Below are 14,748 nucleotides of genomic sequence, written 5' to 3' on the forward strand. Positions count from 1 at the left end.
TTTATTGTTTGAATAATCAATGTAACAGGACACAGCAGGGCAACAAAACACACCTGTCAGTCACATGTTCCAATACTTTTGCTCACATGAAAAATGGGTGGGTTCAAACAAAAGGTGCTATCTTCTAAGTTGTGTATCAGATCCAGAAGTAAATACCTGTAAATAAAAGCTGAAATGTTGATCTCTTGTCTCATATTCGTCTTTTGATGCCAAACCCAAATGTTTTCAGTCTAATGCAAAAGTAAAGGAATTGGCCTCACTGTTCCAATACTTTTGGAGGGGAGTGTATATTTTTATTTCCAGGTGTCAGAAGACCAAAGACCCCCTTCACCTGACACCAAAATGGCATCATTTGGTGGGCCCATATTGCAGTAGCTCCACATATGAGTGTCAGGCTGAACCTAAATGGGCCCCATGGGTACTGGTCCAGCCAACAGGTGCTCCATTGTAAGCTCTGCAGCAGTAAGGCCCTGCAGCAGGAAGGGGGCCCACCAGTGTCGCTAATCTGGAGGCTGGCCTAAAGACAACAACATAGGTCTATAAATGGCTACTAGTGTTTCTCTCACTTAGGAGGCCATACCAAGAGCTCTTGTCTCTGTCTAGAGAGGTCTGATTTTGACTGCTGTTGACAGTATTTTCCCTTTGCACTCAACACAAAGACCCCAGATAATCATATAATCCAAGTAAAACAAGTCAGACTGCTCTGACCTTTAGAAATACTGACTGCTCTGCCCAAAGATATGAGTCAGTGTGTGAGCATGTGTGTTTAGGTGTGTTTACCTAAGTGGGCTGGTGGGTCGCAGCTGGGAGGAGACAGGCAAGGGGTCATCTAAACTTGGCTGGTCCTGACTGCTGTTGACTGTACAAATGGAAGAGCCGCTGTCACTTCCTACGCTGTTGTCCCTCTGAGCTCTGGCCTTGCTGCTTCCCTGCCAAAAAACACATGCCAAGGTTACAAAGAGCAGGTGGCCTTTACATGTAACCAAAGATCACAAACCAGGACGCTACTTCGAAAACCCTTATCACGTAATTCCCCATTTCAACGTTTAGAACATAAGGATGAATAATTACAAAAACAAAAACTCCTATCTCCTCTAAAATACCTATTTTTCTATGTTAGATTACATACATCAAAAATGATAACATATCATACATACAAGTACGCTCTTGAGCATTAGACAGAAAGAGCATTGTTACCTTCCAGATCCCCTCCAGGGATTCAGTGAGAGAGCGCTTGGCTCGGCTCTTGAACAGTTCTAGTCTCTGCCGACTGCTACTCTGCTGCTGTGCCTCCACTGGGGCTGGAGCTGCCTCCTCACACGCCTACATACACATGGAGAGGGAAAGGGAGACAGAGACAGAAAGCCAGGCAGTGAGAGAGCGAGAGAGAGGTCCTCACAAGACAAGCATGTCTGTAAGTGAAAGGGATGAAATATATTTCCTTGGTGAACTACTATTGACACTCTGGATATAATTGAGACAAGAAATTGTTACTAAAAAGAAGAGAGAAAGCTGGCACAGTACTGTGTATGTGTGATGTGCAAAGGTCACCTGTTTGCTGTCTGCAGGCAGTGTATGCTGATGGCTCCTCTGTCTCTCCTCATACAGACCCCTCAAAGACGCCATCACCAACTCATTTTCTTCCTGATCACTCTTAGGACGAGCCTTCTGAAACACAAAAGCAACAAAATACAACTTTTCAAATTAAATTTTATACATAACATGACAGCAATGGATTCACTGCACTGTGTGAGGTGTCAATTTCAAAGGTCGGGAACCTGAAGCAGGGTCATGTGTGATAAATCAAACTTGCACAGTGTATCTGTACAGCAAGACTTGCTTTTAGGGACCAAAACAAATGTACACAAATCATTGTTTGAAAAGCAGTGATCTGCTGATCTCGTGCTTTGACTGAGACCCTTTCAGCATTGTTGTAATTGCAGTTCAGCTACAGCACCACTAGATGTCAGCTGAATCATGGAGAAATATTTGAGGGCATTTGTTTCTCAAGACTCTTCTTCAACTGTACAACAATCTGTAGTCACAGTAATGGATAAATAGATTTACACGATCCATTGCTAACAGTTAAATGGACTTGCTTTATCAAGCAATCAACTTGTGTTTTGAGGAAAAGAGACTGAAGAAGTAGAGACCAAAGAGGGTGAAACAGATCACCAGGGGAACAGAGAGATGAGTTGGTGGAATTACTTAAGTCATGTGTTAAAAACGGATCAGTACGTCATTGTAAATCCCACATGAAAAACTTGTGATTCCACAGTGATTCAGTCATTATAATCTCAGATGAAACTGCCAGCTGATTGGTTTGTTTCTAGCTGCAGTCATCTTAAAGGGAACTCTTAAAAATTCACATCATGTCCTGCAGGTGCTTTAGGCAAAACGGACCACACACCATCGTGTTTTCGAAGACCGAAGCTTGCTCCTGGTTGTCCAGAGTGGCCAAGTGCCTCTGAAGCTCCAGCTTGGTTTTGGATGGATGGAGACCTGGAAAAGATGCAAACAGAGGATAAAAACACACCGCAGATGAGACCAGTCTGACTTTACTGCATTTGTTTTACATAAAGCAGCTTCCCATCCCTGGTTTCTGGTCACATAATTCACCAGTATACGTTTGGGATGCAGTTATCTATATAAACAAAATCAGTAGTGAGCATGCTGATAAAATATCAGCTTTTCCTCATTCAATACTCTACCTTAAGTTGACTAGAGCCTGCTTTATTCAGTCAAAGTCTAAGCCTGGCCATTACTTATCTTTCACAATTTATGAGCCTATGGAAATGTTCAGAGAATAAACCCTTGCCTGACACAGTCACTCATACATCATAGTATATGACTATGATTATTTTAGCCACTATAATATATTCCAGAATATTCCCCACATGTAATGACCAATTCTATATGTAAAAAAAAACTGTTTGACAACCATAACCATGATACTTTAATCAAGAGGTAAACATCACATACAGCAGTAAAATTACTCCAACCAATCATAATTTGAAAATGTTTTTAATTTTCTGCCATAAAGGGGTCCAGTGAGTTTTCTACCTTCTATCCTCTCACACAGTCTGTGGAGCTGCTGCATGGGACAGCTGTCACACTGCTGACTCTGGGTCTTTGCATTCTGCTGCAGGGCTGCCACAGAGAACGCCTGCTTCAAAGTCAACATGATCTCATCCACCTACAAGAGACAAATGCAATCAATATGATTTTTTTTTCTTTTTTCATCCATCCTTCATCATACAGCCTTTCAATAATTCTTTAGTGCATTTATCAGTTCACATATGCCCCTTTTCAAATCTGTGTTCCACTATAGAGAACAATCATTGGAGCAACTTAAATCTGTTTTCCATTCTTGACCAAAGGACTAATGATTTAAAAAATTTTAGGATCCTACTTCAAGGAAAGTTTCATTAACATATATGTCCAATATATGTAGGAAATCTGGTTCTTTGCAGATATTATATCTTATGCTATGTAAAACTAGTAAGAAGTAAAAATGATTAGCTGTTTTCCAACAGGTTGATCTTGATTGATAGAAAACAACACTCCTGAAAAATATCAGCTTCATGCATTGTGGCACTAAAATCTGAATCCAAAGAAACTTGTGAGGTGTTAAATTAAACTTAATGGGCTCATCAAGTCTGAACACTGAGTGGGGCGTGCTGATATGGAAACATATGGGTATGTGAAATGAATTACAGGAAATACACATAATACTCAACAGAACATTGGATTCACATAAACAATTATACAAAATATGTTTCTGCATGCGTCTATGTGCATTATAAATGAATGAAAGATACCAAGAGAAATGTGCGTATATACATTTTGCCTTGTTATCATAATTTTTAAACATGTCCCATTCATGCTCTACTATGGTCTCCCTGTATTTTCTTCTCTCACCAGTGATTCGTCGGTGCACTGGAAGACATAGCAAACGAAGTGGCAGCTCCCTCCTTCCACTGTCTCCCTGCAAATGAAGCCAAAGTGATCCACGTGACGAATACCCTGGAAGGAAAAGACCCAGTGGTTAAAGGTTTGAGGATACATTTAAAAATCATGTACAAGCCTAAAAAGACAATCGTGAGTAGAAATGCAGCGCTTTCATACCTGTGAGCAGAAGGAGATTTCTCTGAAACTCTTCTCTATGGCAACTTTCTTAGTGTCTGGACTAACCAAGAAGATTTGAGACCTGCCCACCTAAAATAAAGAAAAGCATGAGTAAAGACACATGAGTTAGACTTTGGTATTTAAGTGTCTGTGTGTTTTCATAAGCTTGCAGTCTGTAGTTGGTGCTTCTGTGTGTATGTGGTGAGGTTTGTGGTGTGGTTGTACGAGCGATAATAAACCTAACAGACTTATGGGCCAGGTCACAACGTCTCACACTGAGATTTCAGATTTTTTTTTGACATTTGTGTCTCTTATAGATATATTTCTTGGCAAGAAAGCCTGTATCAACGATTTTGGTCGAAAGTTAACTGCACTACAAGGCTTGATCAATGATTATGTGATAAAAAGGGGAGCCAAAAAATATTCTTTTTAGTTCTTTTTTTAAAAATTGGATTTGTCAGACCTTACTAATGAATTTTAGAATAGTTCCGCTTAAGGGGATTTCTCCATTCGTACCGTTATTGGGACATGAGTCACTATCACTCCTAAACCTCCAAAAGGTAGTGGGAGGATTATAATAACCAAGTGATCTCAAGTCTGTGAAATGCCCTTAAGTCCTTAAGCTCTGTGAGCACAGCTTTTCTTTCAAGCTGCCCCATCTTGTGCTGTAACAAATCTGAGTAACACAATCAATCTCTTTCTAGAGGAACAGGCAGATTTAATCTCTGACTTCCAAACTGAGGTGATAATGTCACCAGGATGAGGTCATTCTGTCAACTATCCATGGCAGCAGGATGTATCATCAATGTCTATAATAGGTCTATATTTGCTGAAAGGGGCAGCGATGGGCCTTGGTGGTTCCTGTGCCAGTGGTCACCATTTCCTGTCTGGAGGATAAACAGGAAAACTCCTGTTGGCAGCAGGTCGCTGAGGTCAAATAAAGGCGAGTAAGGGGAGTGTGACTGAGCTAATTTTGAACAGCAGTCAGCATTTGCTCTTGCTGAGTCATTAAGGGATTTATATCTTTGCCTCTCTTTTGTTCTCTTCCTCTCTGTCCTTTATGAGAGACTGTGTATGAGGAATTGCTATTTAGGGAATACAAAATTGCACTTTACTGCACTACAAAGCTTATTATTCTCACCAAAGACATTACAGAAAACCACTGCGTGTCAGATGGAGGAAGTCTCACTAAACAGTGCTTGCCTGGACAGCAGTGAGCTTATATAATACTTTAAGTAATTTTGTAACAGATGTAAGTGAAAATTAATGTGCAATAATGCTGAATGGCAACGCTTTTAACCTCGGCCTCGGCTATATCTGAAACAATCAACAAAAATGGTGATGGTTTTTTTGGCCAAACTGAAAAAGGCATCTCTCTATGTATCTTAAAATAAAAGCCTCTCCTGGACTGCCAAGCAAATACAGAGCACGAGACTGCTGTACCTCCCAAAATGATTTTTCCTTGTGTAACTTGCACACTGTCAGCTGTTTAAAAATGCAATGTTTCAGTCATGGACTCATTGTCTTGCATCAGGATGCCTGACAAAGATCAGTGACTGAAACTTTGCATTTCTAACAAACTCAATACTGACAGTGTACAGGAGTTCAACAGTGGTGATGACTAGCACATGGCTAATAACTGAGGAACAATATAGTTATGGGAACTTTGTTTCTTGGAAAGCAAATATTGTGATTGATTATAAATATCATATAAAGAGTATAACAAATGGAAGCAGAGTGACTCAGCATGCTTGATTTCCTTTGTGTGTGTGCCCATTCATGAAAATTACCGTAAACAGCATGGTCCTGTTCTCCTGCAGGCTGGTGGGCTGTACACCAGCAGAGTGGACATGAGCGCCAGTAGTGTTGGTGTTAGAGATCTCTGGCGAGAGTCCATTCTCATCCAGGGCCTGCAGACAGGGAAAGCTGGGGTCTTTTTTAAACAGGACAGGACGCTTCCCGGTGGTTGGGCTCCCTGTAGCACCGTTAGCGACAGCAGCATTCCCGAGTCCATTTGATTGCAAGCTCAATGCCCTCCTCAACCCACCCACTAATCCCCCACCATTTCCTCCCTTATCACTTGTCCCTGAGCCATGCAACTGGCTAAACTTCTCGATGCACTCATCAATCAGGGCAGGCGGGGCTTTCTTGTGAGCTACACTCACACGGCCGCAGAAAAGCACCTCAAACTTCTTGGCAAAGGCTGTTGGGGACACAGCAATAGTGGGTGCCACGGAGCTTGTCGTTGTGGGGAGAGAAGAAAAACATGTTTCGGAGGGTTCGCCTCCAGAGGACGTTTTGCTAGAAATGGTGGTGATGTCATCGTTGCGTGCCGAGCTCTTGCCAGCCTGCCTCAACGCACTGATGATCTCAGGAACCTGGAGCGATAGCAAGCAGGAGATAAGAAGTTGTAACTACTGGAATAAAACATTTTGTAATTGTTTGACAGTTACTTTCAAGTGGCCAACAGACCCTTATAGAAATGAATACGATCACATCCATAAAATACACTACTGACTTCAGGCTTGAAAGCCCATCATACAACAATGAAACTATATCGGATGCAGCATTCTTCATCTTCTTTGCTGGTTTTTATTCCACACCAACAAAGGAAATGTATCTAAACTCATCAATACCAAGCCAGACTTATTTGCAAGTGCAAATTTGTCTGGAGCCTCTCAGTTCATTTTCAGGGCGTTATCGATGGGTGTACACCAAAATGCATCTGGATGCACCTGAATAGACTTACAACCAATCAGAGGAACAACATGTGCATCGTTTCCAAATCCTGTCAGAAGTACGGCAAACACATATCCACGTACAGGTGGCTGCCTACAGGCACCAATAGAGGGCAAACACTGAAATAAACACTTAATACATACTGCATGAACCAGAATTTTTCCATTTATTAGTGTAGCTGACACAGCTCACTATGAGCTAACCTGTCATATGGCGTAATGTGTGTTATGGTTCCCTGGAATAAAGCAGCCCTTGTGATATCTTCCTGTCTTGAAAAGAAGCCGAATCGGGACCTTTCGTCTCAAAGCAGGCTTTGTACTTACTTTCCCTTCATTTGATTCCCTCCTTTCCCGTTTTCCTCTTCATTCCCCATAAACTTTGGTTTTCCATTTTTCTCTGTAAAATGTACTTTTATTTCATATAAAACTATCTAAAGCTGAATGTTTACAAGCGTAACCATTTTGACATTGTGATTATTTTGGCTTCTTGCATGCAACCTAAATGCTCTCAGCAGGGCACCATTCGCATATGTGCATGAGTGAAAGAGTGAGACAGGGATACTTCTCCATCTATTCCTGCTCTGCTCTGAAGATCCAGGAACCTTGACCATTTCCATCATCAACACCAAAAATAAAAAAATGTATACATATCTATGTAACAACATCTTTAGAGAGGGGTTTTACCCATAACCATCCTCAGCTTTGACCTTGAGTAACACGTTATCTTCACTTCATCTGGTGCACTGTCACTGTTTGTGTGCTGTGTGTGCTGTGTGTGTGTTCTTGTACTTGCTACATAGTGAGGACCAGAACATGTATTTTACTAGCAGAGTGAAGACATTTTGGGGAAGTAAGGACATTATGGCCAGTTCTCACAACTTCAAAGGGCTGTTTTAAGTTTTGGTTTAGGTTAAGGTTAGGGTAAGAGTTAGGATAAGGCATTTAGTTGCGATGGTTAAGGTTAGGGTAAGGGGCTGGGAAATGCATTATGTCAATGAGTGTCCTCACAAAGACAGATGTACAAGTAAGTGTGTGTGAGCACGTCGGTGTGGCAAGTGATGGTTATATGTAGGGGAGGCCCATATGAAACCAAGGTGGTGCAATTCAATTTAATATTATCATTATCATCATCAGCAAATGCATTGAGATAATGAGCCACACATCGTCTTGAAATTAGCAAAGGCGTCAACTATTGCAGATCGCTCTGAGCATTGTCAGTCCCTGAGACTGTCTATCGGCACAACCCTAGTTTACTCAGCAGGTGAACATGTCGTTTAATATCAACTCACTGACATCAAAGATTGCAGTTGCATAATAGTAGAGAGGACCACAGGGCCACAGCTCTGCGTATGTCCCTCTGAACGTTGTGTCTCTGGCTGAAATCCCAAATGGATCAAGCTATTAGTTATAAAAAAAAAAAAGTTAAATTATACACACTCACAGTCATGCCTAAATTTTATAAAGGAAACTGCAATAAATAAAGAGATTATGTGTTATACTGATTTTGTATTACTTGGCTGTGAATGTAGTTTATATAATCTGTGTAAACATTAATGTTCAAATTTCACAGATGTAAGCCTGTGTGGTAAAAAAACAAAAAACCAGAGCAGCACTGGAAAAAGGGCAGACCAGCTCTTGTCTGGCTTCCTGGATATTTACGTTAAGACTGTTCTCTTTATTATTCACACATCTTGCGCATGCGCACACACACACACACACACACACACACACACACACACACACACACACACACACACACACACACACAATTGCTCTGTAAGATAAAGAACATTCCCTGGCTACTACATATAGTCTATTAATTTGTAGATGATCAAAAAATATCAAATGCAAAAGTACTTGAGGTTCATCCAAGTATGTTGCAAAAAGTAAATTTCTTCACTTTGTGAGGCAAATGTGTTGCTGTTCTTTTTACCCTGAGCTGGTCTGCAGATAAGTGGACATGAGGGTTGAACGAGGACAGCCTAGAACAAATGAACCGTAACTCAGGGCTCTCACTCACACAGAAATCCTTTACTGTAACCACTCTTTCCATGACTAACACAGAGGATTTCCATGGCCATTAAAACAGTCTAACACATTGCTTGTGCCAGTTTTAAAGAGAGAGCAGCGATGTACGGACAGATCTTTTAAAAAGTAACAAAAAAAAGGTGAGGCTAGCGACTTAGGCTCTGGTTCAACACCCCGAACAATAATGTCTCCTTTGTATCAAAGACTGTTCTGTAGGCTTGAAAGGTGGTCATTTTGTTTCTGTGGTTATGTTCAGCTTAATTCACATTTCAATTTAATGCTACAACTTTAAAGTCAAATCAAAACCTGCATACAAACTTCTCATTTTACTCTAGAAGCATAAACAAAGTCCAACTATATGCTCTGCATGTTTCAAGCAGTAACACTCTCACAAAAACTAAGGCTAAATGCACAGTTTCCATTTGTCCTTTGCTCACAAGCCTAAAGTAAAGGTTATAAGTCATCTAAAGTATTTGTCAAACTTGGCACTAGCCATTTAAATAGATCGCAATCATGCTTCAATCTGTACCAGAGCAGGTCTAAAAGGAAAATGATAACATTTTTGAACATGACTATGGCTCAATCCCAGTTCCCAGTGTTAAAGCACAAATAATTATATTGTGAAAGACGCGAGTATCTGAAAAAAGTGGTATCAAACATGTACCATCTTTCAAAATAAAAGCATCAGTAACACAGTAAAAACCTGAAATCGCTGCAATGAGATGCACCACAAGGTCCTTTTGGTTTGTAAATACCAAATTACACATTGCAATCTGGTCTGTCGGTGCAAAGATGACCTATATTGTGTATCACTTGACGATCTTTCCGCTCCACAGCAGGGACACTCTGTGCCGCTCTTTTGTAGCCTTTTGCAGATTATTGGCAACAGCCGAACATCAACACTGTAAATAAAGGCCAATATGAAGAGGAACTTCCATCTCATTGCAGCGAGACAACTAATTAAACACAGTGCGGCAGACTATGAAGATGCTCTAGCTTAGTGTCTCTGAGTGAGTGACCAGGGGGACTTTTTAATGCATTTTCTACTTTAACATGACTAAGGTCTTTACAAATTCATCAACATTTTCCAGGCTACTACCTACAACAACTTCCTCTATAACAGTGACACTTAAAAAAAGAACCCAGCATGAGTCTGTGAAGGAAGTTTGCACTCTTTATGTCCTGTGATTGTGTGTACCACTGAGTGAACCATGTTAAATAGTGTAATATTTTGTTAAGCCATGGATGGTAATCCAGTCGCACTTACTTATGCAGGAAGATCAGAGCCCTGGATCATATGGAATAAACTGTTTTGGGGTTTGTTAGAATTTTGAGTCTTACTTCCTTGCTTTTATTTATTTAAAAAACAAACAAATAATAACATAACATACAATGACACAAAATAAAAGTCAGACCAAACCTTCAGCTGCCAACATTCACATTCTTCTCCTACTGTGGGCCCTGTTTTCTCCACCACAGTGGCACCAGACCAAGTAACATAAGGGAGGAAGTAGACGAGCAAAGCAGAAGCAGTGGTTGAGTCACATCAGTGATGTCATTAATGTGAGATGCCTGAGCAGCTACTAAGTCTGCAGGCTCACAGACACATTTCAGTCAGATCCTGCTGTGTCTTGCATTGGCATGTGGTGTGCTCACTTCTGTTCTTTTATCAAAATAATACCTGCCTCGCCGCGGCACAGTGGGTGCTCTGTTCTGAAATGTAAGCTTGAAGTGTGTCAGCAAAATGCCTCAAGTGTAATTAATGAGTTTGACACTTGATTTTCCCTTTTAAAAAGATGTCGAAACAGTAGTGTTGGGGTAGAAAGTGACTTAGCAGATTTACTCAAGTATTGAATCCACTACATTTACTTGACTGCTGTTTACTGTAGATTAAGATTTTTCATCAAAACTAGAGTAAATGATCGACCTATAAAAAGGTATACCAGTATATTAAGTTGTAAAGATTGTCTCAACTCAGTAAATGTCAACATTAAAATGCTGCTTACACATAAATAAACATGTAATAATAATAATAATCTGCACACTCACGCAGGTATTTTCAGTTAACCAGACTGACTGGACCTCTATTCAGGTTGGGTGCAGATTTGGAGAGAATTATGGTAATTTTGTGGGGTCGCTAATCTCCCCATTATTGACCATTACATCACTACACAACATTTTCGATTTTTGACATTTTGACATGTCATAGTAGAAAAAGGACAGGTGAAATAAATAACATTAAGTTCCATTAAATGCCCCAGTTTGTGGTTAAATTGAGTCAGCACCCACAATAGCAGGACCTCCTCTAAGTGCAGCCATCATTTATGTTATCAAATACAGCTGGGATGTTCCTTCTGTGACGAGTCAAAATGTCGGCTGTGAAAAAGGTCTGCGAGAGTGACTGCAGTATAAACCTTAACAGGTGAGAGCTCTGCAGAGAGCGGGAGAGGCCAGGTAAGCAGATTGCGTACATGCCTCCACTGTCCTAAAAAGAGGTCCAACCTGCACAACCAGTATTGCATATTTACAGCCTTTTATGCTCCACTTTTACCACTGACTTGTAGGACCTTTACTGGTTTACAGTGTGGTATTGCCACTACTACTTAAGGAAAAGATATTGGGAGGGTGGAAGGAGGGTTACCCAGTGGTACATTCCTGGGTGACATGCCAAACAGCACAAACTTAATGAAGTCTGTCTGCTACACATAATCTCCACCAAGGTGGTAATGCTTTTGTTCTTGGTGGTTTGTCTGCGTTTTAGTTAGCAGGATACCCCAAAAACCCGGATGATGGGACTTCTTTTCTTTTCTAGTCTATATGATTTGTTTTCTTTCTCATCACTTTATCAGAGGAAAACTGGCACATGCATTTAATGCTGATTAAAAAAAACATTTTTGACTACTAAAATAGAAAATTTTAAGTATGGGATGACATTACAAAAGTATGCATTCTCTGAATTCTTTCCAGGATTGAATTTAAAAGCCATTTTGTAACATGTTCCTGGGGACATTAGTGACATGTGGATATTGTGGATGCTACTGAGAAACATTTTTTATTCGAATGGCTATGTAGCCTGGTTGAATGGTTGGCTGGGTAGCACTTGACCAACACACTGTTTCTTTTGCTGTCTTGAAATTATAAGCTGCTGTCGGTACAAATAGATAAAATAGATTCAACCTCTCACAATGGAAAACATTGGATCTGAGGATGTTTAATGTCAACACAATGGAAAAAACAGCAAGAGATACACAGACAAAGAAAAGAGGAAGCCTGTGCTAGTCCAATCCAATTGTGCTCAGTTTCTACATATTTGAATGTCATTTTGACCTCAGGGCATTTTACCAGTTTAATGACACAAACAATTAAATATGTTCCCTGACTGACAGTCAGGTTCGTGTGCTGTTAAATGTTTTAAAATTCCACGCCCTTTTATTTTTACTCTGTATATTTACATTCATGAAGTACAGCTAAACAACTCAAGATTGCGTTGCCCAATCCTACTTAATGCAGCAGAAATGCAACACTTCGTTTTCATTTAAAATTTCTTTGTGCCATCCTTTCCCTAGAGACTTGAAGGCACCTTACAATCTCCATCTTCTCCACTATCTCATCCCAGTGCTTCATTTGCTCACCAACTGTTTCTATTCCCCTCTCAGTCTCCTGACACCATGTTTCTCACTCTGTATCTTCTAGTGTCTACTTGTTTTTAATCGTCCTGGCATGAGAGTGAAGTCTGCTATCTGTCCACTAACAACAGACCTCTCTCTGTTTTACCCCCCCCCCCCATTTACCCCTTCCTCTTCCTTCTGCTTACACTGCACAATTCTCTGAAACACTTCAACCAAGGCCTTGCATGTGCATCGCCTCCCTTTTTTGGATGGAGGAGGAGGATTTGTTTTCTTAATTGTGCGGGTCATGCCTTTTCTCATTTCAGCCCAGCTATCCTACTTTCACGCCCTCTGCTTTGTTTGGCTCCTGAACTGCTCAGCATGACGATGTTACAGTCTCTACAATTTTTCTCTTTCAGTCAGTCCCTTCCCAAATGCATTTTCCAGTGAAACTCCTTGTAAACTGAAACTACCTATCCAATCTACCATCAAAGTGTTAGCATTTTACTTTTTTCTTGTTTGAGAGAGGTTAAACTGAAGGGGACGTGGAACTGAAACAATGAGTCAATAGGTTGATTAGTCAACTGACTCAACAGAAAATTAATCAGCAACTATTTTGATCACTGATTAATGATTTGAGCAATTTTTCCAGCAAAAAAAGCAACACTTGTTGGTCCTGGTTTTGGTAATTTTATGAGAATTTGCTGCTTTTAATAATTAATCATGAAAATCATCAGCATATTAATCGTTAATGAAAATAATTGTTTGTTGCAGCCTTAAAGAAAGAAGAAACCAGTGAACTGTTTGTTGGAAATTATGGCTGTTCACTAATGGCATGCTGACCCATTTCTCTGTAATCGTTAGCTGTCCACTCTTGGATTTCTTATTCAAACACTTCTATTTTTTTTTTAATAGAGCCGTCCTACAACCTCTTTCCTTTTTTAGACTGCTTGTACAAGGCTGAAACATCTGATTTGGAGTTGTGGATTAGAGAGGTTGAAGCAGAGTAGACAGAAGAGTTTGTTCCTCAGTGAGCAGCCTTTGGTACAGATACACAACACACAGTATCTTGTTCAGTGAAACATTTACATGGCTGATCTCAGACAGGCAGGCAGTTGGACACGGCCTAAGGCTGTGACCCACAGACTTGGCCTCTCTCAGAGGAACAACATTGAAAAAGCATGTTGTCTCTCTCCAAGCCAGAATTAAATAGAACTACTGTAGTGCTGACCTCGAAAAGACGGAAGTTACACAAGTAGCACTGGTAAAAGAGAAGCTGCAATTCAGTGCAATAAACAAAATAAACTTCTTGATGATTGTCAAAGAGAGAAAAAACGTCAAAGGTGAGTATATCATATAAAGGGCGTAGTCAGTTTCCAGGACTGTTAGGGACAAAGTTATTGGTGAATTCCCTTAGGACAACAGTAAAACAAACAAACAAATGTATCTTAAAGATTTGTCTCCATCGCTTCAGCCTTGTTTATTATGTGGCTACATTCTACTGCTCTCTTTCTAGACTTTCTAAACTCTCGACAAGGCTGAGGGACTCCTGTGCAGCCGTGTGTCATAAAACAGCGAAGCAAGGTTTACACAACAACGATGAAAGATAAAACACAGTAATGCTACTCCAGTTTTCTATCAGCGCATGAAGAATTTACAGAATGATCAACGTTATGTTCATGTTAACTTTACTTAACAATTTGGATTAATGGCTAAATTAGTAAAACGTGGACACAGGCTACATCCAGAGAAAAGATACTCTCATACACCAATACAAACACTGTAGGTTAAATCTGCCTAGAGACACCACGAGGTACAAACTACAGTTCTTAAAGTTACAGAGGAAGGTCACTGAAAACAAAAGTATGCACTGAAAACCCACCGAAACTAACCAGTCAATCAACAACAATGATGACAAGCTGGTGAAAAGTCCCACTTCTGCACTTCCCATGGTCATGTGCCTGGGTCTTGTGCCTTGCGGAGCATTGCCAGAGCTCACATAAGTCCAGAAGCCATAAAACAGATGAGAAACATGACTAACAGCAAGTGAAGTGCAACAGAGAGAAAGAGGACAGATTTGAAGGGTGGGGGACAGTCGTAAAGCAGGAAGTGTCTCTGGGTGTCTGAAATGGTTGGCCAGAAGAGTCCAACACACTGACATCACTCTATTAGGATTAAGGAGCCACTTCACAGCACAAAGACGAGCGAGGCAGAGATGTCGAACTCATTCAAACGCGATAACGGGG

General features: G+C 40.5%; 1 protein-coding gene across 1 annotated transcript in view; it reads right to left on the reverse strand.

The window, feature by feature from the left end:
- Positions 1-14,748, reverse strand: part of tbc1d1 (TBC1 (tre-2/USP6, BUB2, cdc16) domain family, member 1) — a 45,144-nt gene that overhangs the window by 22,211 nt on the left and 8,185 nt on the right. The window contains exons 3-10 of the mRNA XM_070856371.1: positions 5,919-6,506; positions 4,129-4,218; positions 3,922-4,026; positions 3,064-3,196; positions 2,411-2,502; positions 1,552-1,668; positions 1,198-1,323; positions 781-929 (exon numbers count right to left, since the gene is read on the reverse strand). Coding sequence (XP_070712472.1) covers positions 781-929; positions 1,198-1,323; positions 1,552-1,668; positions 2,411-2,502; positions 3,064-3,196; positions 3,922-4,026; positions 4,129-4,218; positions 5,919-6,506 — 1,400 coding nt within the window. The remainder of the gene's footprint in view (positions 1-780; positions 930-1,197; positions 1,324-1,551; positions 1,669-2,410; positions 2,503-3,063; positions 3,197-3,921; positions 4,027-4,128; positions 4,219-5,918; positions 6,507-14,748) is intronic.

The sequence above is a fragment of the Pempheris klunzingeri genome, chromosome 3 (assembly GCF_042242105.1).
Source record: "Pempheris klunzingeri isolate RE-2024b chromosome 3, fPemKlu1.hap1, whole genome shotgun sequence".
Classification (NCBI taxonomy): domain Eukaryota; kingdom Metazoa; phylum Chordata; class Actinopteri; order Acropomatiformes; family Pempheridae; genus Pempheris; species Pempheris klunzingeri.